This window comes from Propithecus coquereli, unplaced genomic scaffold (assembly GCF_000956105.1).
Source record: "Propithecus coquereli isolate 6110/MARCELLA unplaced genomic scaffold, Pcoq_1.0 Scaffold209, whole genome shotgun sequence".
In the NCBI taxonomy this organism is placed as follows: domain Eukaryota; kingdom Metazoa; phylum Chordata; class Mammalia; order Primates; family Indriidae; genus Propithecus; species Propithecus coquereli.
Window position 1 is genome coordinate 851,654 of NW_012145967.1, and position 25,421 is coordinate 877,074.

Consider the following 25,421-nt stretch of genomic DNA (forward strand, 5'->3'; position numbering starts at 1 on the left):
GACCACTGTCCCAGAGGGTTGGTGGCTCCAGTGGCTCAAGAGCATAGACAATAAGTAAAATACTTAGGAAGAGATGGGTTTTGAGTATTGATTGCCTTTGTTTAAAATAGAATTTGTTTAATTGTGAGTTTATATAATTTAATTTAAAAAATGGCTATTTAACAGCTGGCTGGCAAAATTCCTAAAAATTGAACAGTCTGCACCAGCCCATACAGCACACCATGACCCCAGGGTGGACGCTGGGCGCAGGCAGCCCTGGGTTTGAGAAGGGCTCTCCACCTTCCTGGGAAGTTGCTCTTCTGGCAATAGGACATTTACAGGGAGAATTCTTGATTCTGGGTTTTCTAGGGGGACGCTGTGATTAAGAAACAGCAGGAATGTTGCAACAGGAGAGAGGAGGAGGGCCTGGGGAGGGGTCAGCGGTGAGTCCTCATTCGTAAGTCCTGACCTGAGCTGCGTCGAGATAAAGGCTAAGACCCAGAGGATGGGTAGTTGGCCACCGGGGCAGAAGTAACTGATGTGTCAAGGCACTGGGGCATAACAGAGGGCAAAACGCGAACCTAGACTCCAGCGCTGGTTTCTCTGGCCAGCCCACGCCTCCTGCCTCAGCTCAACGCCACTCCCTCCCCGCCAAGTGGCTCTCCGCTCTGGAGGCGGGACCGAGTTCTCGGGTGGCCCCTGGAGGCTCGGGGCTGCGAGCTCTGGGAGGCTGGGAGGGGAAAGAGGGGAGGGGCGCCGACTGGGCAGTCCAAAGAGGAGGGGGCCTTTAATAGGCTCACCCAGCGCCTGGTTTGCTGCGCTGCGAGTGGCTGCGGTTTCGAGAAGCCGCCCGGCACCTCCCGCTAGTTCTCGGCTGCAAATTTTCGCCCTTGCACTTGACAGCGATTGCACTTAAGCTCCCAGGGCGCGCTTTGCTTGCAAAGGCACAGGTAGGAGGCGCGGGCTGCCCGGTGCGCGCTCACTGCTCCCGGAGGAGTCTCCCTCCCTTTGCTCTCCTCTCTGGGAGCTGCCGGCTGTCCAGGAGCGTTGGTGGTTCCGGTGTGCTGGCTGCACCGAGCCCGTGTCCGCGGCCGGGCAGCCGGGCCAAGCCCCTTCCCAGAGCGCAGCTGTGCGCGGCCCGGCGCCATGCTTCTGCTGGGCATCTTAACCCTGGCTTTCGCCGGGCCACCCGCTGGCGGCTCTGAGCCAGAGCGGGAGGTAGTCGTTCCCATCCGACTGGACCCGGACATCAACGGCCGCCACTACTACCGGGGGGGTCCCGAGGACTCCGGGGATCAGGGACTCATTTTTCAGATCGCAGCATTTCAGGAGGACTTTTACCTACACCTGACGCCGGATGCTCAGTTTCTGGCGCCCGCCTTCGCCACTGAGCATCTGGGAGGCCCCCTCCAGGGGCTCACTGGGAGCTCTGCGGACCTGCGACGCTGCTTCTACTCCGGGGACGTGAACGCCGAGCCCGACTCGTTCGTCGCTGTGAGCCTGTGCGGGGGGCTTCGCGGAGCCTTCGGCTACCGAGGCGCCGAGTATGTCATTAGCCCGCTGCCCAACGCGAGCGCGCCGGGGGCGCAGCGCAACGGCCAGGGCGCGCACCTTCTCCAGCGCCGAGGTAGCCCCGGCGGGCCTTCCGGAGACCCCACGTCTCGCTGCGGGGTGGCCTCAGGCTGGAACCCTGCCATCCTGCGGGCCCTGGACCCCTACAATCCGCAGCGGGCGCGCTTGGGGGAGAATCGCAGCCGGCGCAGGTCCGGGCGCGCCAAGCGCTTCGTGTCTATCCCGCGGTACGTGGAGACGCTGGTGGTGGCGGACGAGTCCATGGTCAAGTTCCACCGCGCGGACTTGGAGCATTATCTGCTGACACTGCTGGCCACGGCGGCGCGACTCTACCGCCACCCCAGCATCCTCAACCCCATCAACATCGTCGTGGTCAAGGTGCTGCTTCTCGGAGACCGTGACACCGGGCCCAAGGTCACGGGCAACGCGGCCCTGACTCTGCGCAACTTCTGCGCCTGGCAGAAGAAGCTGAACAAAGTGAGTGACAAGCACCCTGAGTACTGGGACACTGCCATCCTCTTCACCAGGCAGGTGAGTTGATCTGCCACCTCTTTGTACCCAGATAGCCCCGTTCTCTTAGGGTCACTACCATTAGAGCTTCAAATCCCCTTTGTGCCGCTCAGTGCCCCCGAATTTAAATTTCGTTGATCTTTTCCCACTCCAACTTTGGAGCACCCAGGGAGAGACCTCTCCTAGGCTCCGCGGAGCTCGGGCTCACGTGCGTCGGGGCCACTGGAGGAGCGCCGCTCTTTCCGAAGGTGTTGGCCTGGCGCGGCCAATCAGCGCCTCCTGGATCGGGCGCTAAGGGGCTGGAACCCAAGAAGTTGCCGCCCCGGAGCCGCAGTTTGTCTCCACAGCCGATAGGAGGCGCTATGAGGATGGTGTTGAAGAGGTGGGAACCGTCAGCCCCGGTCGTGTGGGGCGTCTAAGTCCTCTCAGGCACCTCTTGCGAGGCTTCCTTTCACTGGCTGTGGAACGGGAATGTGGTCCAAGGTCAGCACCTGCTACATTTCCTGTGGGTCACATGTTGTCCTCACTCTGTCTTGGGTTCGGAAAACCAGGGTTTGGATGGAGGGAATCATTGGGATATTTTGTGGGTTGCAGTAAAAGGCCAGACAAGTGTTGGGAACATCCCTCCTTCACTGCTGTTTCTCCTGCTCCCTTCTCTGCTGGGCCTTGTCCCGGGGCTTCCAGATCATTCCGAGCAGGCAGTTTAGTTAGAGCACCTGTTTGGGGCTGGGTCTGTTTCACTTGGAGTTGCAAGTGGAGTTTCACTTGGAGCTGAGTTGGGAAAATCTCTTCTTCCAGTTTGTCCAAATGTTGTCAAGCGTGACTCGTTTGCCCAGATGTACACCGCAGAGCAGAGAAGGCAAGGTTCCTCCTGCTCCCAACTCACTGAAATTCTTACGACCACACTTGACTGCCGGGCTCTACCTTCTGCCCTTGCTGGGGTGGAAGTGATGTGAGCTTAGTCAAGAACATCTCGAGACTCCAGCTGCAGGGTTAGAAAGATACTGAGTATTGGGATTAGAAAGAGGGACCCAGACCGGGAAAGCAGCTCTGCCTTTCTCAAGTCTTTGCTTGTATTCTGTCTCGAATTGGAGTGATCAGGCCCTGTAAAGGTTTTGGATTTTGAGATTTCTCAGATACAAGAGGCTGGGAGGAAAAGGGCCGTGCAAGTGATCTGCTTCCTCTGATCTTAGGGGCTGTGACTTTCATCCACGCCATGCTCTTGTTTTGTCATTATCAAAACCACAGCATTCTGGGGATGGCAGAGACTCCCTGGTTACTTCTGGGGCTCTAAACCTCCACTGTTTCCACATGGCCACTCAGAGCTGGACTGGCGCACACGGGCTGGAGCTGGAGTCTTCCACAGTAACCCATTTGGCACAGCTAGTCCCTTCCTGGAGTTGAACTTCCTCCTTTCCCAGCCTTCTTCTCCTCCCACCACCTGGTTTCTCTAGGGAGGTCTTTGGCCTGAATCTATTTCCTTGCTCTCATTCTTCCAAGTGAGGTCTGCTGAGCTGCCACTGCCCAGCCCCTGCGAGCACTGCCTGAGTCATGGAGGACTGCAGAGGAGGTGGCTTCGACCTCTGCACACAGACCAGCTCGGCAGTCAGATTGCTGGGCTGGAAAAAAGAGCAAAGGCCACAAACAGGATATCTTAATGGGCAAAGCAGCTGTTGCCCCATCCGGGATGCCCCTGTGGAGGTCATTCACTGGCTTGAAAGTTACAGACCTCAGTCTCTGCAGCCTGGTGGCTAAGGCTGGCTTTTGGAACCAGCCCTAGGAAGAAGACTTCTGCTGGAACATGGGCCATGCTGCCAGAAGGATCCCGCCTTTTGAAGAAGAAGCAATCAAACAGCGCGACAGCTTCTGCTTCTCAGTGGGGTGTGCTAGACCCCCAGGGGTCTATGTTGTCCATGCGTAATGGGTACAAGATGCGTGACCACTGGGTCAGAAGCAGTGATGTACGAGATGTGACTTTTAGAAGCTGTCTTTCCCTTAGGCGTCTAGAGGGCAAAGCCAGAGAGTGGGGCGGCTGTGTTGGCAGGTCCATCGTCAAGGTACGTGCTTTATGCTTTAGAGCAAACACCTCTTCCCCACCTCCTCAGCAGCACAGACTTCAGGGCCTGCTGCATTCTGAGAGTCTCAGGAACTTCTCATTCCCGAACTCCCCTGGGAGGAAGGTACAGTGTTCCATGAGCACACCAGCGAACAGCTGCTCTTCCTAGACTAAGTCAGATGTGGTCTCCAGGAGCCTTAACTGTCTGGAAAGGAGAATACATTGATCATACAACAAATATTTTGACAATTTGGGGAGTTTACTTAAAGATTCAGAGTAAGTTCGCGGAGAAAGAGTGCACATCTAATTTTTCAAAGCGATTGGCCTGCAGGCTCATAACAGCAGGGTGAGGTCAGCACAGGATTGGAACCAGAATCTGCAGAGAATTGGAGCCAGAGTCTTTCTCATTTATTTCTGGGAGGAGAAAATTTCCTTTGGCTTCTTGCTGCTCTGGGTGGCAGGAGCCAGACGTGTACTGCTGAGGCTCGATGGGCCCACGCTCCCTGCGACTGCTTGGGCTTTAGGTCCCACGCCGTGTGGGCAACCCTTTGTGGTGGAATGGCTTTCATTCATTTATTTGTACATTATTTTAATACTTACCGAGCATCTAGTATTTCCAGGTACTGTCCTGGGCTGCGGAGCTACAAATATTAATAAGATGTGGCCTCAGGGCCCCAGGAATCACTGTGTGTGGGGAGCCCACGTGGCGACAGCTAATTACAGTAAGGTGTGCTTGGCGCCTTAGCAGAAGGTTGCCTTCTCCTCCTCTCACTCTCTTCGTCCACACTCTCATCTTCTTCTTTTGGGATCTTCCAGGCAGGCTCTTTTTCGTCTTTCTGTTCTGTCTTACTTTCTTCATTCACGCTCTGACCTTGTCGTGCTCACTTGCTGCTATCTTCTCGTTTTGGCCTTGAGCAGTGCCATTTCCGTACGTGGATGCTCTGTGCTGTGCAGCGTGGAGCAGCACTCTGGAACCCTCCAGAAAGGACGTGAAAGGATAGTAACGCACTTGCGATAGGACGGTGAAATTTAGTGTCCAGATTAAAAAGAAGTTAATAATGAAGTGATAATAAATATATTACATATATCTCCCAATGTAATAAAAAGGAATCATGGTATCATTAGGATCTTTTTTGAAGTCAGGCCTTGGAAGATTTTAGGAGAGAGAGGCCGAAGGTAGGTTTGATATTGAATAGTTTGTCATTCTTGGTCACTAAATGGAAACGCAGTCCCATTCCTTCTGGGAGGGAGGAGGGGAGAGGTGGGAAGAGAGGGGGGAAGGAGTGGAATATGATTTGTTCCCTGTCTCGTAGGGTAGTGTGGGAAGATGGGGGAGGAAGGTTGGAGGTAATCTTTTTATTTATTTGTTTGAGAGGGTCTCGCTCTGTTGCCCTGGCTAGAGTGCAGTGGTGTCATCATGGCTCACTGCAACCTCACACTCCTCAACTCAAGTGAGCCTCTGCTTCAGCCTCCCAAGTAGCTGGGACTACAGGTGCGCACCACCATAACCAGCTAATTTTTCTATTTTTTGTAGAGGCGGGGTCTTGCTCTTGCTCAGGCTGGTCTTAAACTCCTGAGCTCAAGCAATCCTCCCACCTCGGCCTCCCAGAATTCTAGGATTACAGGTGTGAGCCACCGTGCCTGGCCTATTTTTTTAACCACTGGTTAAGTCAGGAAGTCAAGGGAGGTTTTCTCCTTCCTTAGGTCTTGCTCTTCCCTCGCCTTTGAACCTCTCTGTAGTTGCTCACATCTCCCCCACCCCACCTTGCCTTGACGCCTTGACTCAGGCATGTGGCACAGTGGAAAGAACACAGGCAGGCAGACCTGAGTTTGAATTCGGGTGCTTCAACTTCCTAGCAATGGACATTGACTTAATCAGCAATTTGAACTCACTTTCCTCATCCTTAGAATGAGGATAATGGTGATGACATGATGCCTAACTTAAGGGCTGTTGCAAAGATAAGTTACTGCGTGTTTCAGAAATGGCTCCCAATGTGGCAGTTATTATTATCAGAAGTATATGTTTCTTGTTGTTGTTGGATAATTACCTACAGATCCCTTGCCAGAATTTAAATTTGGGGTAGCCCCAATTTAAAGTATTCTGTCCCATTGCTCTTACCAGTGTACTTAACGCTTGTCTGATTACAGATTCCTGTTTTTGTGTGGAAACTGTGGACACTAACATTTGCTAGTCCCAGCGATCTGTAAACTCCTTTAAGGCAGGGACCTCTTTACGTCTTTGCGAGCCCCACACGGGGCCCCGCAGCCCCTGCACGCTGCCGTTCAGTAAGCGATCGTGGACGGAAGGCGCAGACGGAGGTGCAAGGCCTGCCTGTGGCTGTGGGTGCTTAGACTGTTCACCTCCTCTCCTGGGATCGTTAATCTGACTTTCGAGGCTGTCTGGCTGCAGGGTTGGGAGAGGTAGTCTTAGGTTCTTCTGGCATTTCATCTTGGCTCTTTGCCATCAGGTTTTGCCCTGGAGAAAGGGGGCCCCAGAGAGGAGTGCGCTAATCCACCTTGGAGTCAGCAGACAGGGTGCACAGCAGGGACGGGGTCACTGTGTCAGCGCAAGTGTGGGGCAAGGAGCCAGCAGCTTGCTCAGCCCGCCAGGCGCAGACGTTGCGTGAAGAGCACTCTCGGCACCGAATCCCGCCTCTCCCTCTCCCCGGGACCCTCTCCACCCTGTGTCAACCAGCACTAGCTTGAGCTCTAGGGAGAGGTACTATGGGGTGGCCAATCTTTCCGTCTTGGGATTCCCCGGTCCCTTCCTCCTGGGGTGACGTGCACCAGGAGCAGTAGGGAGTCGCGTGAGGGCTCAGCTCCGTGGCTGCACCGCCCGGACTTCAGTCCTCACTCTGCCTTCTTCCTCTCTGTCCAACCTCGGACTCCCTGTGTGGCCCCGGGCTAGTTACTTACCTTCTCTGGGCCTCTTCTGTAAGATGGTACTTGATAATGGTATTTTCCTCAGAAAGCTGTTGTGAGGATTAAATGGGCTAATACAGGCAGAGCTCTTGGAACAGCGTCTGGCACATGTAGCAACTTGATAAATGTTAGATATGATTATATTTGGTGGGCACTCTCTCTTGAAGTGATGATTTTCAGAGAAGGTTTAGTTTTCCTGCAATCTTTGGGTTCCTGTTCTTTCTCATTGAGGTAATTTTTGTTGTTTTGGTTACGTCAGTCTCTTGCAATAATACCATTTTGTACATCTGGAGGGAGTTATACGCCAGTGAAACCGAATCTGCTAATAGAAGTAACTAACCTTCCAGGGCGTGTTACCTTTTTCTTCTCCACCAGGCAGCCTTAGTCACATTGCCCAGGCACTGAGTTGTTAGATTTTATTTCTTCTAGCAAAGCAATCCTCCCATCCTTGGGGATTACAAACAGAAATGGATTTTGGGCTGGCAAGGAAATGCAGTGATGCATGGCAGAGGTTCAGATGGGAAACAAGTTAAAGGGGAAGTATTGTTACTAGCACAGGGTGTTTTCACCAGTAATTATGGTTCCCTAACTAGTGTGGTGGGATTTCGACTAAAGAACACAGCTTTGGATGCAGGATCCCATTCTTCCCTTAACAGCCACGTGGCCTTGGGTGCATAATCTCAACTCACTGTGCCTCAGTTTCCTCATCTGCAAAACGAGAGGACAGCTCTGAAGTTCCGTGCATATAATGCTTGGATGCTGTCACGCGTCCCTGAAGATGGGCCCTGGCTCTCATGCCTAGGACTTCAGTGGAAGCATGAAATTGGCTACGTAAGAACGCGTACATCTTCGGCCACATAAAAAAATTCATGTGCTTGATTTTTATGGGTCCCTCTCTGTCTGCATTGCTGGAAAACATCGAGCATTGCAGTACAGGCCTGGGAAATGAGAGGGTGTGGGAAGGAGGTCTGCAAGGAAGGCAGCTAGTGGGGGTCACGGTGGGGGTGTGTTTGGAGTGACTTTGGGGAGCACAGATCAGGCCACTGCAAGGTGTTATCCTTATTTACTTATTCAAATTGTGGCCCCAATCCTAAATTATTTTATAAGAAGAGACAATTAGAAAAGAATAGTCTCGGAGTGTTAGGTTCTTGGCCAAGATAATTCTTGGGTCATCTGGAAGAGCAGCTGCAGCTACACAGAGAAATGGCAAACTGTCAGCAAAAGTGAGGCCGGCGGGGGCTGGGCTGGGAAATGCCTACACCCTCTAGGAGGAAAGAACCGGAACAGTGTCTGCTTTTTGGAGACAAGCGCCTGAGCTGAAGAGGTTAAGGCAATTTGAGTGCCTCCGAGTTCCTTCCAGAAGGGTGGAGACATTCGAAGCCACAGATGAGGCCCCGCTGGGCCCCTGTACAACCTCTCGTGGGCGTTCAAAGCACTAAGGCCCAGCGGTTCTGCATCGAGTCCCTGACTGGGGGAAGAGGTCCAGGCAGAGCCCATGGCCCCAGACAGCTGCGTCTTCCCACAGCGAAGGCGCTGGTTTCTGCAGGGCGGCTGCTCTCAGCTACACCCTCACCCTCAGGAATTCTGCCAGCTCTTTCCTTGTTCCTCTTGTTTGATCCAGGGAAGCCGGGATTTCTTGATGGAAAGAACAGGTTGCTCCTGGCCAGGAAGGGCCTGCAGCTGCATGTCTTTGCTGCCGAGAGAATCCACCCTCCCTGAGAGGAAGGAGCCTTTTGGCTGTAAGGACTTCCCAGCCACAGTGGCGGGTGCGGGGCAGCTGGGTCCCAGCAGCCCTCTGGATCCCACTCCGGGCTCTCAATCCGGTCTGGCCGTTTCTAGATGGGGCCAGGACGGCGAATCTCCACGCGGTGCCCTGGCCTTTTATGCGCGTGAGTGCTGTCAGCTACACGACTTGGGGCAGTAGACAAGATTTCCCTAGGGTTCTTTCCATTCTAAAATATTTCACTCTGTGGGTTCCTTTTATAACCCACAGGGCCAGAATGGGCTGAGTGCCTGGGGACTGGGGCAGGAGCAGAGGCTTAAAGCACTGGACAGTTTTAGCTGAGGATTGGCTCTTCCCCAGACCGGGGAACTGAGGCCCTGAGGAGAGAAGGGACTTGGCCCAAGTCACACATGTACTTAGTGACGGGGCCAGGACCAGAAACTAGGCTTCTCGATTCTTATTCCTGTGCCCTCTCTCTTACACAGGCCAGCAGTGAGCGTGCGGGGTGGCGTGTGCCTGCCCGACAGGCTGCCCTGCAGGCCGCAACCAGCAGGGTAGGATTTCCAGAGACCTCACCTTTGCCAGGACCCTATACTCTAGCATCTAGGGACACACGGGCTCCATGGCCCACCCCACCTCACTGTGCCCTGCCTTCATCCCTTACTTCCCGGTCTTGGCCCCTGGTTCACAAGCTGCGCTGTGTCTTCGGCAGCCACATTCCCTAAACTGATGGGTAGGCCAGCTGCCCCTCCCAAGTTTTGACAGTGGTTGTTTTCTAAGTTTCAGAACTCTGGGGAAGGAGAGCTTTCTGGGAAAGTGAGTCTTTGAGGAGGGAGGAAAACTGGGAAGAGAAGGGCATTTAAGGTCCCCTGTGGGGTTCCCAGAGTGGGAGAAGTGCCCTGGGCAGGCACAGGCAGCAGCCAGGGCTGGGCTTGCATGCTGCCTGCTGCTGACACTGGTGAACTTGGGTGCAGGCTGATCGCCCTTAGGATAACTGTTAACTCATTAGGAGGTGTGACTGTCACCTGACTGTGGGAAGCCAAGTTGACTGCTCAGGCGGTAAACTTCTGAGTGCTTTGGATTAAATTTTGCTGATTTTCTGTACTATGGTCCCTTTTCCTCCCATGCTGCCTGGCTCCACTCGCTGAGCTGCTGCCGCCTCCGCCCCATGCCAGCACAGGCACACGCCTGCAGACGTGCACACGCACACGCGTGCAGACACGCAGCCCTAAAGAGAAAGAAAACGGAGAACAGCTCTGTGTGTGTGTTTATGTGAACCCTTTGGCTCCCGCAGGAGAATGGCAGAGCTCTTTCTTCTGAGTGCTGTCTCAGCAGTTGCGGGACAAGTAGCCGTGACATGGGGGAAAGAGCACCGTGGTCCGAGTCGTGCAGACACTCAGTGCGTGTTTCTGCTCTGGGACTTGAACCTCTCTGAGCGTCAGTCTATGGATGGTGATACTCATAGCTGTTTCAGTGGATGTCATGAAGATTAAATAGGGTCATGTGTGCAAAGTGCATGCACAGTGTCACCTGTAATAAATCCTGGCCATAATTAACTATGACCATGAGCCCCAGTTTGCACCTTTGACAAATAGATATAACAGTATATCTGCCTCATAAGACTGCCACGAGGAGTGGATGAGGTGACGCGTGTAACAGTTTCTCATAGACTGTAGCGTGCCCTGGGCATTAACGGCAGGGAGAGCATGGAGAGAGTGCCAGCAGCCCCGATTCAACACGTCTTCTCACGGGGAGCAGGGTGTACACAAGCGTCTCATTCTATTTCCAACTCCTGAGCTCTTAAGAGATCTAGATGTGTTGCTGACCTGTGATGCTCAGTAAGTTCTTGGCGATATCCACCCCAGAAGCCCCATTCTGCCCCCTGTGTCCTCTGGAGACACTTCCTACCAGGGTTTGTCTCCAAAGCCCTTGCTTCTGCAGCAAGTTAAGCTTCAGCACAAAACGAGGGGCTTTTCTGCTTAGGTTATGATCTACTTGACTCGTCTGTCCTTCCCAGCAGCCTGTGAGCCTGTGTCCCTTGGAGCTTCTGTAGCCAGCTGGGCTGTGTCCAGATGGCTCGTGTCCTCCTCACTCTGCTTCCTCGCAGCCCGAGGAAGCCAAATCTCTGGCAGGGGTGGTTCTTCGGCCAGTGACTCTTTGGCTGAGAATCTCAACTTAATTCGTGGTTGTCCTGAGGGCGTCCCAGCAAGGACCGAGGTTGCTGGGAGCTGGATGAGGAATGCGGTTTCCTTCCAGCTCCACCTGCCTCCGGGAGCTGTGACCAGACCATTTTTCTGGTCTGGAAGGCTGTCTCTATATAAAGCAGTGGCCCTTGTAGTTTAATTTCATACCTCCTAATTTCCTCCCAGAGGAATGCCCTGGGTAGGATTTGGGCAGAAACTTCTCAGCGAGCCACAGAACTTTCTTCCTGGGGCCTCCTCCCTCAGCCCGGTTGGTTCCGTGAATGCCCCACAACCCCCTGGGAAAAAGGGCGGGGCTGGCGGTGCTGGGCCCGGTGAGGATGGGATGGACTGCAATGTCCTCGGATGCCCTTTCTTCCCTTCAGGTCCCTCTATCACTGTCTCTAACTTTGGGCTGGCTTCTGCTTGTCCCCCACCCGGCAGGACCTGTGTGGAGCCACCACGTGTGACACACTGGGCATGGCTGACGTGGGCACCATGTGTGACCCCAAGAGAAGCTGCTCTGTCATCGAGGATGATGGGCTCCCGTCAGCCTTCACCACCGCCCATGAGCTGGGTAAGGCTGCAGCGCGCTCTTGGGCAGAGGGAGCAAGGCTGCCCTCTGGGACCCCTCTGGGTTTGCACGGGGTGCTCTGGAGGGTGGGAGGATGTGTGTCTTTGCTCCCTCATGCTCTGAAGCCTCAGGGGTCCTTTCTTAGGGCCCGAGTCTGCCTTGGCGGTGGCTTTGTTTCGTTTTTTCTAGCCCAGTTGGTCAGTGATGTGATCTGAGCACCTCTGCAGAGTGGCTCATCACTTAGGCACCATGGGGAGAATATGTCAGTGACAAGGAGACCCACCCTGTCCCCATGGAGCCCACAGCCTGATGGAGGGGACAGAAACCACAAGAACATGACCTTGAGGACATTTGCAAAGCAGTCTGTCAATAGGTGGAAATGACCCCAGCCTGAAGACCGTGGACACAGGCTCTCGAGCGTCCCCTGTTCTTCCCTCAACATCCACCCCGCCCCGCGGCCTTCTCTGCACAGCCCCGGCACCTGCCCGCTGAGCGCTCTTGCCTTGTCCCACAGGCCACGTCTTCAACATGCCCCACGACAACGTGAAGGTGTGTGAGGAGGTGTTTGGGAAGCTCCGAGCCAACCACATGATGTCCCCGACCCTCATCCAGATCGACCGTGCCAACCCCTGGTCAGCCTGCAGTGCTGCCATTGTCACCGACTTCCTGGACAGTGGGCACGGTAAGCCAGGGAGGTGGAGGGCGCAAAGCCGGCTGGGAAGGGGCTTCGCTGCTGTCACTGGTGCAGGTGCAGCCTGTCCTCTGTACCTAAGGTGGGCAGAAGCCCTAGGAGTTGGACTCTGACATGAGTCTATTCTACTTGCCCCTTGGTCCGTTCTCTCTCTGCCACTTAGGTTCTGGTGGCAAACCTCATCTCCCACAGCCCATCCTAACGAATGTCCGTGGCTCTCTGCAGGTGACTGCCTCCTGGACCAGCCCAGCAAGCCCATCTCCCTGCCCGAGGACCTGCCAGGCACCAGCTACACCCTGAGCCAGCAGTGTGAGCTGGCCTTTGGCGTGGGCTCCAAGCCCTGTCCTTACATGCAGTACTGCACCAAGCTGTGGTGCACCGGCAAGGCCAAGGGCCAGATGGTGTGCCAGACCCGCCACTTCCCCTGGGCGGACGGCACCAGCTGTGGCGAGGGCAAGTTCTGCCTCAAGGGGGCCTGCGTGGAGAGACACAACCTCAACAAGTACAGGGTGAGTGGGGGCCGGAGCCAGCGTGTGGGGCTGCTGGGGCAGGCTGTGGACCTGGGGCCTCTCCTGCCCCTGGCCTCCACTGGGAGGCGCCCATCACAGGCTGGCTGCATGACCATCACTGTACTGCACTGCTGTGCTGTGACTCCATTGCCCTGTCTATGGTCCTGTCCCCTTCTGTACTCTTGAGACTGGAGAGCAAAGCTGTGGCAGGTCAGAGAACTTGGTGAGGCCTTAGACACATGGGAACAGCCTTCACAGGAGATGGGGTCTCAGCCCCAAGCTCTGTGCCTTGTCCTGCCTGGAGATGAGCTCTGGTCCCACAGCTGAACATCTGACGTCAGGAGCGGCTTGCCCCTGGCCCCTTCCTGTCTTCCCTTCGCAACCTCTCCAAGCACGTCCCACTGGGGCGCTGGGGGCCACACAGGTGAACAGGGCTCAGCCTGAAACGCAGCGCGACCGGGGCAGGCTTCTGCAACTTGCCACGTGCTGAACCAGGCTCCAGTTTCTTTGTTGTTTTTGTTCGTTGAAACATAATTGAACAAAACTTTTTCCCCTCTGATACATAGGAATAGCAATTAAACAAGAACAAATTCAGAGCTGAATAGATTAAAAACTTCATATTCTTCAGGGCTTGTTTTGGGTTAGTACAGGCATTTATACTTTTCCAGGTGGGCATGAGAAGTCTTTCCTCCTCCTTGATCCTGGAGGTGACTGGCCCTTCCCCTCCGCTGTCCCCAGCCTGGGGAGGACTTGGTTCAGAGTTTTATGTGCACAGAGGTGATATTGTAAAAAAGCATTCACCAATCACCTCATCAATTGCCTTGAGATGGGCGTGGTGCAGAATTATTTCAAATCTTTTCCTGTGTTCTGGGAATGTATATTTAATTAAACCTTCAACCACTGACTAGGCAACAACCCCTGTGTTCAGGGACTGTGTAGGACACTGTGGTGGTCAGAAGCAGAAGTAAGCACAGGCCGTGCCTCAGGGCCTCAGTGCAGGGGGGGCTAAGATGTAACTGTCACGCAAGGCACAGAGGTGTGTCGTGTGCTAGGACGGAGCACGGGAGCATGTCACAGGTGAATGGGCTGAGACATGAGTGACGATTCGGGGGGACTGCGAAAATGCTGAGGAGCAGGTTGGGTGTGAAGAGAGCCCGAGGGAGGAGCTGGATCTCCACGGCAGAGACGGAGCGAGGCGGGGAGGTCCTGGGTGGGTCCCCACGAGCTGGAGGGCTGGGTGGATGCGGACTTTGCGGGAAACATCTTTGGGAAGGCAGTTGGGGGCCAGACCACAGCACCTGGCCTGCTGGGCTGCAGGTTTGCCCAGGGAAGGCCTGGGGACAGGTGGCTCCCAGCCGGCTCCTCCTCTTGGGAAGACGAGGCTGGAGGAAGCAGAGACTAGTTGAGAGGATGTCGGGTGTAGGAAATGTGGTCTGAGGGGCACCGTCTTTCCACACACTTTCCGGAATTCTCAGCCCATCATCAGCAAAGCCCGCTATGTCTTCGACCTCTTTTCTGAACAGTCCCTTCAGCACCTTGTTTTAACTGAAACTCGGCCCTTCACAGTGGACACTGCCCTGATTGGCCAGGTCAAATCACAAAGCTGATCTTACAAATCACCGCAGCCCCCAGGGCTCTCAGTTCCAAAGGTCTCACCCTGACCACCAAGGCCCTACCTTCCTGGCCCACTCCTTCTAGGTTCTGGATCCAACAGTTCTTCTGTCCCCTCTGGGCCCACAATCCATCGATGTAACCATCTCCCCGTATCTCTCGCTCTTTGCAGGCCCTCGCCTCCTCCCGAGTGAGCTGAGACCCCACAGTCCTTTGTTAAGACCACCCCTCGCACGCACTCCTGACTCACTTGCCCCTGTCTCTCTGCGTCTTGCTCACTTGGACAAGCCGCCACCTGGCTTGAGTCCAACTCACTCACCCGCTCGTACCTGCACAGGAGGGCGTGGTGGAGGGAATCGGCAGTTGTGCTCACTGGGCTCAGTTTGAATTTGTGAGCTGGACACTTAGGCGGCCGTGATGCTGCCGGGAGCTCATGTTTCGTTTCCCTGACCCACGCGCTCTCCCGGCCTCCCAAACCACTGGTCCGCGCTTCCCCTCTCTCCTCCCTGACCAGCGCACTCCTCTGCGTGTCCAGCTCCTGCTGGGGACCTTTCTACCATTTCGCTAAGGGACAAGAAGCGACCAGGTCATCAGAAGAGAACCCCGCCAGCTCCCCCACTACCTCCGCCGTCCGACCTCCGCTGTGCCCACCTTCCCCACGCGCCCCCTTCACAGCGGGCGAATCGCCCGCGCTCGGGTCCCAGGCCGTGCGGTGGGCTCTGCGCTAGAACTCTGCCCCTTGGCGACCTCTCGCCTGTTCCAGGACGTCACTTGTCAGCTCTCTCCTGCCGTGCCAGTTTCTCCTGCCTCGAGTCACCGCGTGCCTATCGGGCGCACAGCTGCTGTCGTTTCTCCCGTCTCACACGGCACTTCTCCTGATCCTACTTCCCCGCAGTTTCGGGTCTGTCTCTCTGGCTGCCCCCACGGCAGCGCTCTCTGCAAGAGCTGCGGCAGCTTGCTGTCCCCAGCCCTCGCCCTCCTGGAGCCGTCCCTGTCAGGCTTCCACTCCCCCTGTTCCTCCAAAATCACACTCATGAAGGCCACCAAATGGCCCCACGTCGCTAAGGTCGGTGACTGTTCCCTTTCCTCACCTTGCCCGACCTGCTAGCAGCATTTGAGGCCGCCGTGGCTCTCTGTCCTGGAGCCCAGGCCCACTGCCCGCGACACTGGCCCGCTCTGCCTCGTGCTCTCGCTGTGCAGCGGCTGGGGCGCTGCACCTCTGTCCCTCCCCTCCCCGCCCCGCGCTCCATCTCAGGTGAGACGTCTAGACTGTGGGGTTAAGTGCCCGTTGGAGCTTGAAGACTCCCACCTTCGCACCTGCAGCCCTCGCCTCTCTCCCGAACTACAGAGTGGTGTGTGCAGGTGAACACGATGTCTCTGCCGGACACCTGGCGTGCATCCCAAGCACGACATCTGAAAACCGAGCTCCTCGTCAGCTCCCCTGAACCCGCCTTGTCAGCCACATCCCGGTTGCTCGCGCCCAAACCCTTCTCGCGCACACGCACATCCGGCGTCTCAGCAGTCCCTGTTGAAAGCGGATCCAGAATCCAGCCACTTCTCCACACTGCACCTGCTTTCGCCCTGTCGCTAGCCGCCACCCCTCCCCTGGACTACCGCGGTCTCCCCAGCGGGCCTCCCAGCTTCCGATCTCACTCCTTGCAGGCAGGCATCTCACTCCTTACAGGCTGTGCCCGCCACGGCTGCCTGAGCCATCGTTTCGAAACGGACGTGAGCTTATGCCACTTCGCTGCTGGGAACCCTTCGGGGGCCTGGCCCATCTCTGCCTCTGTGTCCTGGTCCTCCGCCTGGCTCGCTCTGTCCCGAGATGCTGGCACACTCCGTGCATGCCCCCCCCAGGGTCTTTGCACCGGCTCCCTCTGCTTGCCAGGCTCTTCCCTGACGTGTGGCTCGCACCGCACTTCCTTCGGGCCTCCGTGCGAGCGAGCTCTCCCCGCCCCGCGGTCCAGAGCAGCCCGCCTCGCGAAGGTCCTTCCCACCCTCGCCCCCGCCTGCTTTTAACCCCTTCCAACTCTCTGCGTGCACTGGCTCATTTTCATTTATTTATTTTCTGTCCGCCCAGTCGGATGTGGTTGCTCTGAGAGCAGGGACTTGCGCGCGGTGTCGGGCATGTGGTGGGACTCAGCAGATGTTGGTCGAATGAATGAATGAATGGCGCAGGGCAGGAGCACATGAACGTCTTTCCTACGAGTGGGTGGGAAGAAATGACTCCAGGTAGAAAACAAGTAGCATTGTCTCGGAAGCGCAGGAGCAGCGTTAAGTACCGAAGGATTGGAGAGAACGAGGCCTCTGCTCGGACCCCTCAGGCCTCAGAGGGCCGCCGCTGCCTTTCGAGAGGGCGGCTCCTGTGGCACGATGGGGACAGCACCGCAGTGCAAGGCCCTGAGGAGTGAGGACGTGGAAGGAGCAAATGTGGGCGACTCAGGGAGGGAGAGGATGGAGTGAGGTGGGACCTCGGTTTGAGGAGAAAGCAGGGCGAAGGGAAAGTGGATTTTGTTTTTATGCATCGAAGAGGCATGTCGGCCCGATGAAGCAGGAACGAACGGACGGGAGGACAGATGGAACAGACATGCCGAACACGGACAGAAGTCAAAGCAGTCTCACCCCATGCGGCCAGTTCTCGGTTAGCGCCGTGTTCGTCACGTCAGGGGTGATCCGTGACACAGGGTTTACCCCAGGCCTTTACAGCTGGGCTCTTCCTCTAGTGCCCAACCGATGTGTGTTCAGGGGGCAAAAATCATTTTACTGTCATCTAAGAAAAACATAATGATGACTGCAAATTTTCTATCCCCTCGCTATCCTCTTAAAGAAACTAAAAAAACAAAAACCCACTGCATAATTCACCCCAAAGGCAAATAGACAGACTTTTAGAATTGCTTAGTAGTGTCTTGCCTGTGTCTCCTCTTAAACAGTAGAATGGGTTATAGTGACACTTTCTCAAATGCAGCTCCTGATTGGGGTTAAGGTCAGTTTGGTCTGGTATAAAGTCTGAATTATAGAACATTCACAAATAAAAATATTCAGGTATCTCAGGTGACATTGTTTACAGGCGAGGCCGGGGGCTGAGACTCCTGTGAACGAACTGACGGTAGATATGGGCGCCCTTTGAACCCCTGCGCGGGGTACATGGCGCTAGGACTTTTCCTGCACGTTACATCATTCCTGTCACCCATCACCTCAGACCTGAGTATCGCCTGCGATCCCAGGCGATGCCCCACCTGCTCAAGCCTTGCGCTTGGTGTGGTGAGGGCAGAGGCCAGCGCGAAACTTGTGTGCCTCACTCCACCACCCAAGAGGCCTCTCTCTTTTGAGTGGCCTCGTTTGTGCCAAGGAGCAGGTGGTATTTGCTAATTAATCCGTTGCAGTGCGGGCTCTGTGCACACGGACGATTTGCGTATCATTTTTCCCTTGCGGTACAAAGTGAATTGATTCAGGTGGGGTGGGCTGGGAGCTTGGAGGCTGTACCAGTGCGGCTCTTCTACCAGCTAAGGGGCTGGGCATGAGGAGTATAACAGGCTCTTCCTCACAGGTGGACGGCTCCTGGGCCAAGTGGGAGGCCTACGGGCCCTGTTCGCGCACCTGTGGTGGGGGCGTGCAGCTGGCCCGGAGGCAGTGCAGCAACCCCACCCCTGCCAACGGGGGCAAGTACTGCGAGGGAGTGAGGGTGAAATACCGATCCTGCAACCTGGAGCCCTGCCCCAGCTCAGGTGAGGAGTGGACGGCAGCAGTGGCCTGGGCCCAGGGCAGACAAGGCTGGAGCCAACCCCCCCCAATAACTCTGGGTAATTCACGGCCACAAAAGGACTAGTCGAGATTCCAACCGCCAAGACAAAGCCTAGGAGTGGAGAGGTGCACATTCCTCTCGGGACCATTCCTGCATCCGCTCACCTTTGGCAAGGGTGTGTCCTTCTGGGGGCACAGATTTGGAGACTAAAAGGCTCAAGGGAGCGAGACCCTATAAGTCCTCTTAGCTGAGTCCTGACAAGGACACTTGGTGGGAAAAAAACTACATCTTTCTTTTTACTAACCTTTCCATCTAAAATTTAGTATTTTCTTTAGTTAGGCAACAAACTACAATAGTGGTAGGAGTACCTGTGACTTTGTCACCAATAGGAATTGTGGATATTTTCATATGACATTTCAGTTGTTGCAGAATTCTCAAAATGCCATTTATGCTCATCCCTACTTCAAAATTAGAGTAGTTATTAGATTCATTATTGAATCTTGTCATTTAATGCATTAATAAAGAAACACATGTATCACGGTTTTGTTTCAAAATACATTGATAGTTGCATATCAATAGAATTGATGTGCTTTGTAAATATAATTTATTTTATGCATTTAATAACATTAGTCTGAAAATAGTCTCAATAGACCACTGAAAGATTCCATAGCACAAAAAATGTTTAGGAAACCTGCCCTGGAGGGAGTTGCAGGCTAGGTCACTGAGGAGGTAGCGTACTGCTCGAGGGATGCGTCGGTGCCCTGCATGCTTTGGTTCCAGCCTGCTTTCGTCCTTGGAGATGGGCAGGTCATAGCTTCGCAGAGGAGCATCAAACCACCGAGGGTGCAGAGGGCTGTTCCGAGACTGGCAGGCAGGGCCCCTGGGAGGGAGGCTCTCCTTTGCAGCCCTCCAGCCACTGCCTTTAGCCTCCTTCACGTGCTTCCTCCCTCCCCAGCCTCTGGCAAGAGCTTCCGGGAGGAGCAGTGCGAGGCTTTCAATGGCTACAACCACAGCACCAATCGGCTCACTCTCGCCGTGGCCTGGGTGCCCAAGTACTCAGGCGTGTCTCCCCGGGACAAGTGCAAGCTCATCTGCCGAGCCAACGGCACCGGCTACTTCTATGTGCTGGCACCCAAGGTGAGCGCACGGGGGGCCAGAGAGCCGGACAGGGACCAGGTCTTCGGGAGAGCTGCTGGCTGAGCGGCCCGGCTCTTCCTTCTCTTCCCCCCTGGGTGCTGCAGGTGGTGGACGGTACGCCGTGTACTCCTGACTCTACCTCCGTCTGTGTCCAAGGCAAGTGCATCAAGGCTGGCTGCGACGGCAACTTGGGCTCCAAGAAGAGGTTTGACAAGTGTGGGGTGTGCGGCGGAGACAACAAGAGCTGCAAGAAGGTGACCGGAGTCTTCACCAAGCCCATGTGAGTCTGGGTCCTGGAGGGCACCGCCAGGGAGCGGGCGGGAGGGGGTGAGTGGAGTTCCCCCTGGGCATTGGAAGCTCGGGTTATAGGGGGTGAATATCAGATCCTGGCCAGGCCCCTTGCTGCGGACGCCACTCATACCTTCTAGGGCTGATGTTCACTCTCTCACTCACTCACTCGTTTCTTCATTCAGCAAACTAACATGAATGCAAAGGCGAATGCTCGACTGGGACCCACCTAGCAGATGATATTCAGGGAGATGGCAGAGTCTTTAGGGTCTCTCTAGCATCCTAGAGTAAGACTGACTGGCATTCAGAGCTTTGTTCCCCATGTTCTGCTCGGGCTTGGGCAAGTGGCTCAGTCTCTAGACTTCTGGAGTCCTCACTTGTAAAGTGGGTATAATACTAAGATATTTCACATGTGCTCTTGACAGGAGTAGGGGAATTGGTCCAACTAAAATGGTTCACATAGTACCGGGTGCATAATAAATGCTTAGTACCTGTCCATCATGATGATGATAAGGCTGAACCTGACAGCTGCCACCCTCTCCCTGGGCCCGAGGCCCTGCCCTTGCGGATGGCACTGAGGTGAGATGACAATCAATTGCCAAGGACAGCGGGTGAGAGGCTGGGACTGAAAGAGCCTCCACTTGCTGGGAGATGTCCCTGGGCTCTTGTAGCCCAAGCTCCAGAGTCTGAGGCTCCTGGCTTGGCTTTCTGAGGTCAAGACATTCCCCTTGGAAAGTCCTGACCCAAGTTCTGGTAGAAGTGGGGGCAGGCAGGACACCTGAGGTCCCAGTTGGAGGTTGGCCCCGAAAACTTGGGAGTCCAGGTGCTGACTATGGGAAGGCCAAGATGTCTGTCCTGGAGCCTTGACTGTCCCCCTGGATACGACATCTCTGTGGAGGCGCTAGGTGGGTGACACACAGGGAGGACACCCAGCCCCTTCTCCGGGAGCTCAGGTGCTGTAGACAGCTGGCGTTCCAGGCTGCCCTTCACAGGGACCTGCAGTGGGGAGGACCCGGGGAGTGAAAGGCACACGCCCCAGACTTGCTTCACTGTGAGGGGCACATGTTCCTTGCACAGGCTATTGGAGCTGGCAGGAACCTTAGAAGTCATCTAGCTTAACCCACTCGTGGTACAGACGAGGACACTGGAACCCACAGACACTGAGTTGCTTACAGTCACCAGGGAATTGGTATCTGAACCGGGGCTGAGCTCCATCCCTGCCTCCAGGGCCGTGCGCTTCCACTGCACCAAGCTCCCGGCCTTGGGCTTGGGGACCAGAGAATGATTTCCTTCCTTTCCTCCCCCTTCCATGGCTGCTGTCTGTTAGGTCCTCGCCGTGTGCCAGGCACTGTGCTACATGCTTATGTGCTGTGGCTTATTTAATCCAATTACAATCCAATGTGTGATTACGACCTGCACATGACAGGTGAGGAAACGGAGGCTTGGAAAAGCCACGTGACCTGAGACCAGCCGCTACGCAAGGAGCAGGAATCTCCCTGACTCCAAACCCTGTGCTTTTACTCCCATGCTAGAATTCACCAAAAGATAAATTTACTGACGAAAAAAGATCCTGGAGCGTGAGGTCCTACGTCCACGCTTCTGTTTGACGTACAATCCCCCTTTCTGACCCCAGGCACGGCTACAACTTCGTGGTGGCCATCCCTGTGGGCGCCTCGAGCATCGACATCCGCCAGCGCGGCTACAAGGGGCTGATTGGGGATGACAACTACCTGGCCCTGAAGAACAGCCAAGGCAAGTACCTGCTCAACGGGCACTTCGTGGTGTCGGCGGTGGAGCGGGACCTGGTGGTGAAGGGCAGCCTGCTGCGGTACAGCGGCACGGGCACGGCGGTGGAGAGCCTGCAGGCTTCCCGGCCCATCCTGGAGCCCCTGACCGTGGAGGTCCTCTCCGTGGGGAAGATGACGCCACCCCGGGTCCGCTACTCCTTCTACCTGCCCAAAGAGCCTCAGGAGGACAAGCCCTCCCACCCCAAGGACCCCCGGGGCCCGTCTGTGCTGCACAACAGCGTCCTCAGTCTTTCCAACCAGGTGGAGCAGCCGGATGACAGACCCCCAGCGCGCTGGGTGGCAGGCAGCTGGGGGCCCTGCTCTGTGAGCTGTGGCAGTGGCCTGCAGCGGCGGGCGGTGGACTGTCGGGGCTCCCCCGGGCAGCGTGTGGCCTCTGCCTGTGAGGCAGCCCACCGGCCAGTGGAGACGCGGGCCTGTGGGGAGCCCTGCCCGACCTGGGAGCTCGGTGCCTGGTCGCACTGCTCCAAGAGCTGCGGCCGGGGATTTAAGAGGCGTCCGCTCAAGTGTATGGGCCACGGAGGCCGGCTGCTGGCCCGGGACCAGTGCAACCTGCGCCGCAAGCCCCAGGAACTAGACTTCTGCATCTTGAGACCATGCTGAGCGGGGTTGCCCCCTTCTCCCCCTCACTCTCTGCCCCACTGGTGTGCTGGTTCTGGCCAGCTGGAGCAGTGGGCAGAGGATGGTGGCCAGGGGCTCACGCCACGACGTCACCCACATCCAGGGACAAGGACCGTGGGCTTGGGTGAGAGGTTCCCTCGTCCTCCTGGACTGGCCAGGGGAGCTAACCGCCGCACAGTCTACCTCAGGCCCGCTCCTCGGGGCCCAGTTGCGGGGAGAGAGGTGCAGGTGCTGGCAGAAGGTGCTGAGGCCCAGTTTCCGAGGGACCTGGAGATGGGCGCCTCCCAGGCAGTACTTCAGGGACCCCTCCGGGATGCACAGGCTGCTGGAAGAGCCATGGCCCAGCAGCTCGGCACCCTTGGGCAGCCCCGGGAGCTCTGAGCCATCTCTGAACAAGGCAGGGTTTTCACGGTGCTTTTAGCCCACTTTTCTTTGCTGACTGACACGGACTGAGCAATGAAAACTGGCCGGGTGGGTGGGAGCCGAGGGGAGAGTGAGGTCAGCTGTCACTGGAGCCTGGCCACTGCGTTTGGGAAGAGGTTGGTGAGCCCAGGGAGTCCCGAGATTTCTCATCTTCTACGCTTGACCCTCCCCAAAGGATCAGCCTCTCCTCCCTCTCACGTCCAGGCCTTAGGACTAGTGGGAAGACGTCCAGCCACTCAGGTGTCCTCCGAGGCTCTGCAGGTAGAAAGTTGGCAGGGAGCCAGCCACCTTCTTTAAGAGAGAGCTGCCATTACAAAAGACGCTGACGCTTAGAAGGTGATGGCTTCCACGACGGAAGCAGGGAGTTTGAGGAAAGATCTGGAGGGTTCTGCCGTCCCTGGGGTTAGGGTGGTTGGTGCTGAGCTCTGGGCCTGGCTTTGGGGGATGCCACTGTGGGACAGGGAGGAGGAGGTGCTGGTTCTGATGATTTCTTCCTCCAGAGAGGCACGTGTACATGAGGCTGGTGCTGTAGACTCTGCGTTGCTGCAGAGAACCTCCAAAGTGGCCACAGTCCTGTACCCACTGCAAGGGGATGTGCCCTGGAGGGCCAGGTGCTGGACGCCCACGTGCCTGCAAATGCGGCTCCATCCCCACAGCCACTGCGGTCTGTTTCAGGCACGTCACGTGGCATCCTCCCCAGGCCTTGGAGATGGGGTTCACTGTTTGCTACCTCAGATTATTCTCTCTGGGAACCCAACCCAGTCCCTTCCCTGGGACAGTAGCACCCTGATCCTTTCACCACACCCAGCTGTCATCTTCATAGCCTGAGCTGCTGCTCCGCCACAGAGAGAAGTGTGAGCATGGCTTCCTGTTCGCACAGCCTGGACACCTGCTGGGGCCCCACATACGAAGACAGGGTCTCTCTCTTCAGGTTTCTTGGGAGCAGGTTTCAGGAGGCACCAGGAATCAATGACTTGACCCGGGGGAACTGCCAGAGACTTGTCTGTCTTCTAGACGTGGCGGGGCAGTAGAAACCCAGACATTTCCTACAGGTCCAAGTGGGGAGATATTTTGAGATTCGAGCTCCTTTGGCCAAGCAGGGTATTTCTCGAAGGTGCAGATCCCAGTGTGGACATGGGATATTTTTCTTCTGAGTATAGGTGATGAGTCCAGGACCTCAGTGGAGAACTTCATGGAGATAAGATCAAAGCATGTGTCTTCCTTGGGGAGAGGGGTTCAGTCCTTTGATGTGGTTTTCCCTTGTAGTCGAAATCCACAAACCAACCATCCATCCCTCCTGCCAGGACTCTGGGATGCTGTTCTCATGTTCTCACCTGTTGAGTCTTGGGCTGGAGCCCTTGGACAGAGCTCCTGCAGGGACTGGGGCTGTGCAGCTCTCTGGGGCAGGGCTGCAGTCTCCCCTGAAGGTTTGAGCAAGGGGGAGTCCCCCTGCACCGGTGAGCACTGCGACCATAGGGACAAAAGGGACCCAGGGCACCAGGTGGAAGCAGAGCTCTGCTAGCCGATGACAGCGCTGTGCTCTGGGCATGGGGCATCCCCTCTGCGGTGAGGAGGGTGCACGGGGGCCTGTGCAGAGTGGGCAGGGGCGAAGGGAGGGTGGGAGGCAGGTGCTGTCAGGGGGTGGCTGCCCCCAGCAGAGTGGCTTCTGCCATCAGTCACTTTACAAATCACTTCAAGGAGGAACAACCACTTTTGCTCCTGACACAAGCCAGGCCTCAATGCTCTTTTCTGTTGTGGTGTTTTTTCTTTTTTCTTTTCTTTTTTCCTTTTTAAAAGAAGTATGACCAAGACAACTTGGGAAATTTGTCTTGTTTTTGAACATTTCGTTAATCCAGAGAGGAGACCCAAAGCACAGGTTTCTGGCAATGCAATAAAAAGTTGAGGTGGTATGTCGTGTCTCTGGGAGAAGAAGGACATTCTGGGAGCTCCGGCAGCTTCTTCGGTGGGGTGGGGACCAACACGGCTTTGGGCTCAGGATTCCCTGGCCTCCTCTGCCTGTCACGTGCACTGATTGGAGGAGTCTGACCCAAACAGACCCTTATGGACTTCGTCATACTGGAGTGGGGGGCTGGAAGAAGCCGAGGACAGTTTGAGAGACCTGAGTGTCCCCAGCTTGGGAGTTGGCTCCCGAAGGCACTGGACACTGTCATTGGTAGACCCCCTCTATGTGGGGTTCTTTTGCATTCCATGTACTGCAGAGGGTGGAGGACCCGGGTGCTGGCTGGGCTGTGTATACTGTGTATACGTGGGAGCTGGCTGCTGACATGACAACGGCCTACTCCTAATAAAGTCGTGAGTATTTAACACCGTGTCCTGCCTTGGTGGCTTCATCTCCTTCATCATGCATTCCCCGTGTTCACGGAATGCCCGCCTGTGCCAGCCACGGTGCTAGGAGCTATGGAGGCGGCAGCGACTGTGACAGGCACAGGCCCGGTCCTGTGCGGCTCCCAGGTGGCCGGAGGGGCAGAGCTCAGGTCAACAGTCAGAGGGACGGGGTCACGACAGATGGTGGGAAGTGCGAAGAAGATGCCGACAGAGGCCGAGAAGAGAACCTGGGTCTGGGTGTTTGTGGAAGAACCAGGGAAGGGCTCGGAGGACGGGGCCCCTGAGCGGAGACTGAAGAAGGAGACAGCGGCTCTGTTAAAGGGGATGGGCCTGGGGGCCGGCGGAGCGGGTGTGCAGCGCCTGAGGGAGGGCTCTGGGGCTGCACCTTGGGGAGGGGGTGAGGCACGAAGAGGCCAGAGGGGCCCCCTGCCTTAAAGGAACCCAGAGTTTCCGAGGGAAAGTTTCCCTCTCTTTGGAGACTGTTTCCCTCTTCCTAGTTCTGTTTTGACTCAGCAATTTTAGCACATAGACAGGCATGGGAGAGGTGTGATGCATTTTAAAAAACATCTAGAAACTTGTGTTGGTCCCAGGTCCAAGATCTTCTCTTGGAACCTCACTTCCTATCTGCAAAGTGGGAAGGGTAGAGTTAATGTTTTTCTAAGGGCGCCTTCAGCTTTAACACTTTGGGTTTCCGGGCATGGTTATGGTTTAGACTTTGGTAGCTGACTGTTT

The 25,421-nt window shown here is 55.9% G+C and overlaps 1 protein-coding gene across 1 annotated transcript; it reads left to right on the forward strand.

The window, feature by feature from the left end:
* The first annotated feature begins 1,125 nt into the window (after window positions 1-1,125).
* ADAMTS15 (ADAM metallopeptidase with thrombospondin type 1 motif, 15) lies at window positions 1,126-22,084 on the forward strand. The gene is made up of 8 exons (XM_012644288.1): window positions 1,126-2,082; window positions 11,387-11,519; window positions 12,031-12,198; window positions 12,433-12,716; window positions 17,875-18,052; window positions 19,025-19,206; window positions 19,311-19,486; window positions 21,128-22,084. The coding sequence occupies exons 1-8, from the start codon at window positions 1,126-1,128 to the stop codon at window positions 21,900-21,902; spliced, it is 2,853 nt and encodes a 950-aa protein (XP_012499742.1). The 3' UTR covers window positions 21,903-22,084.
* The last annotated feature ends 3,337 nt before the right edge of the window (window positions 22,085-25,421 follow it).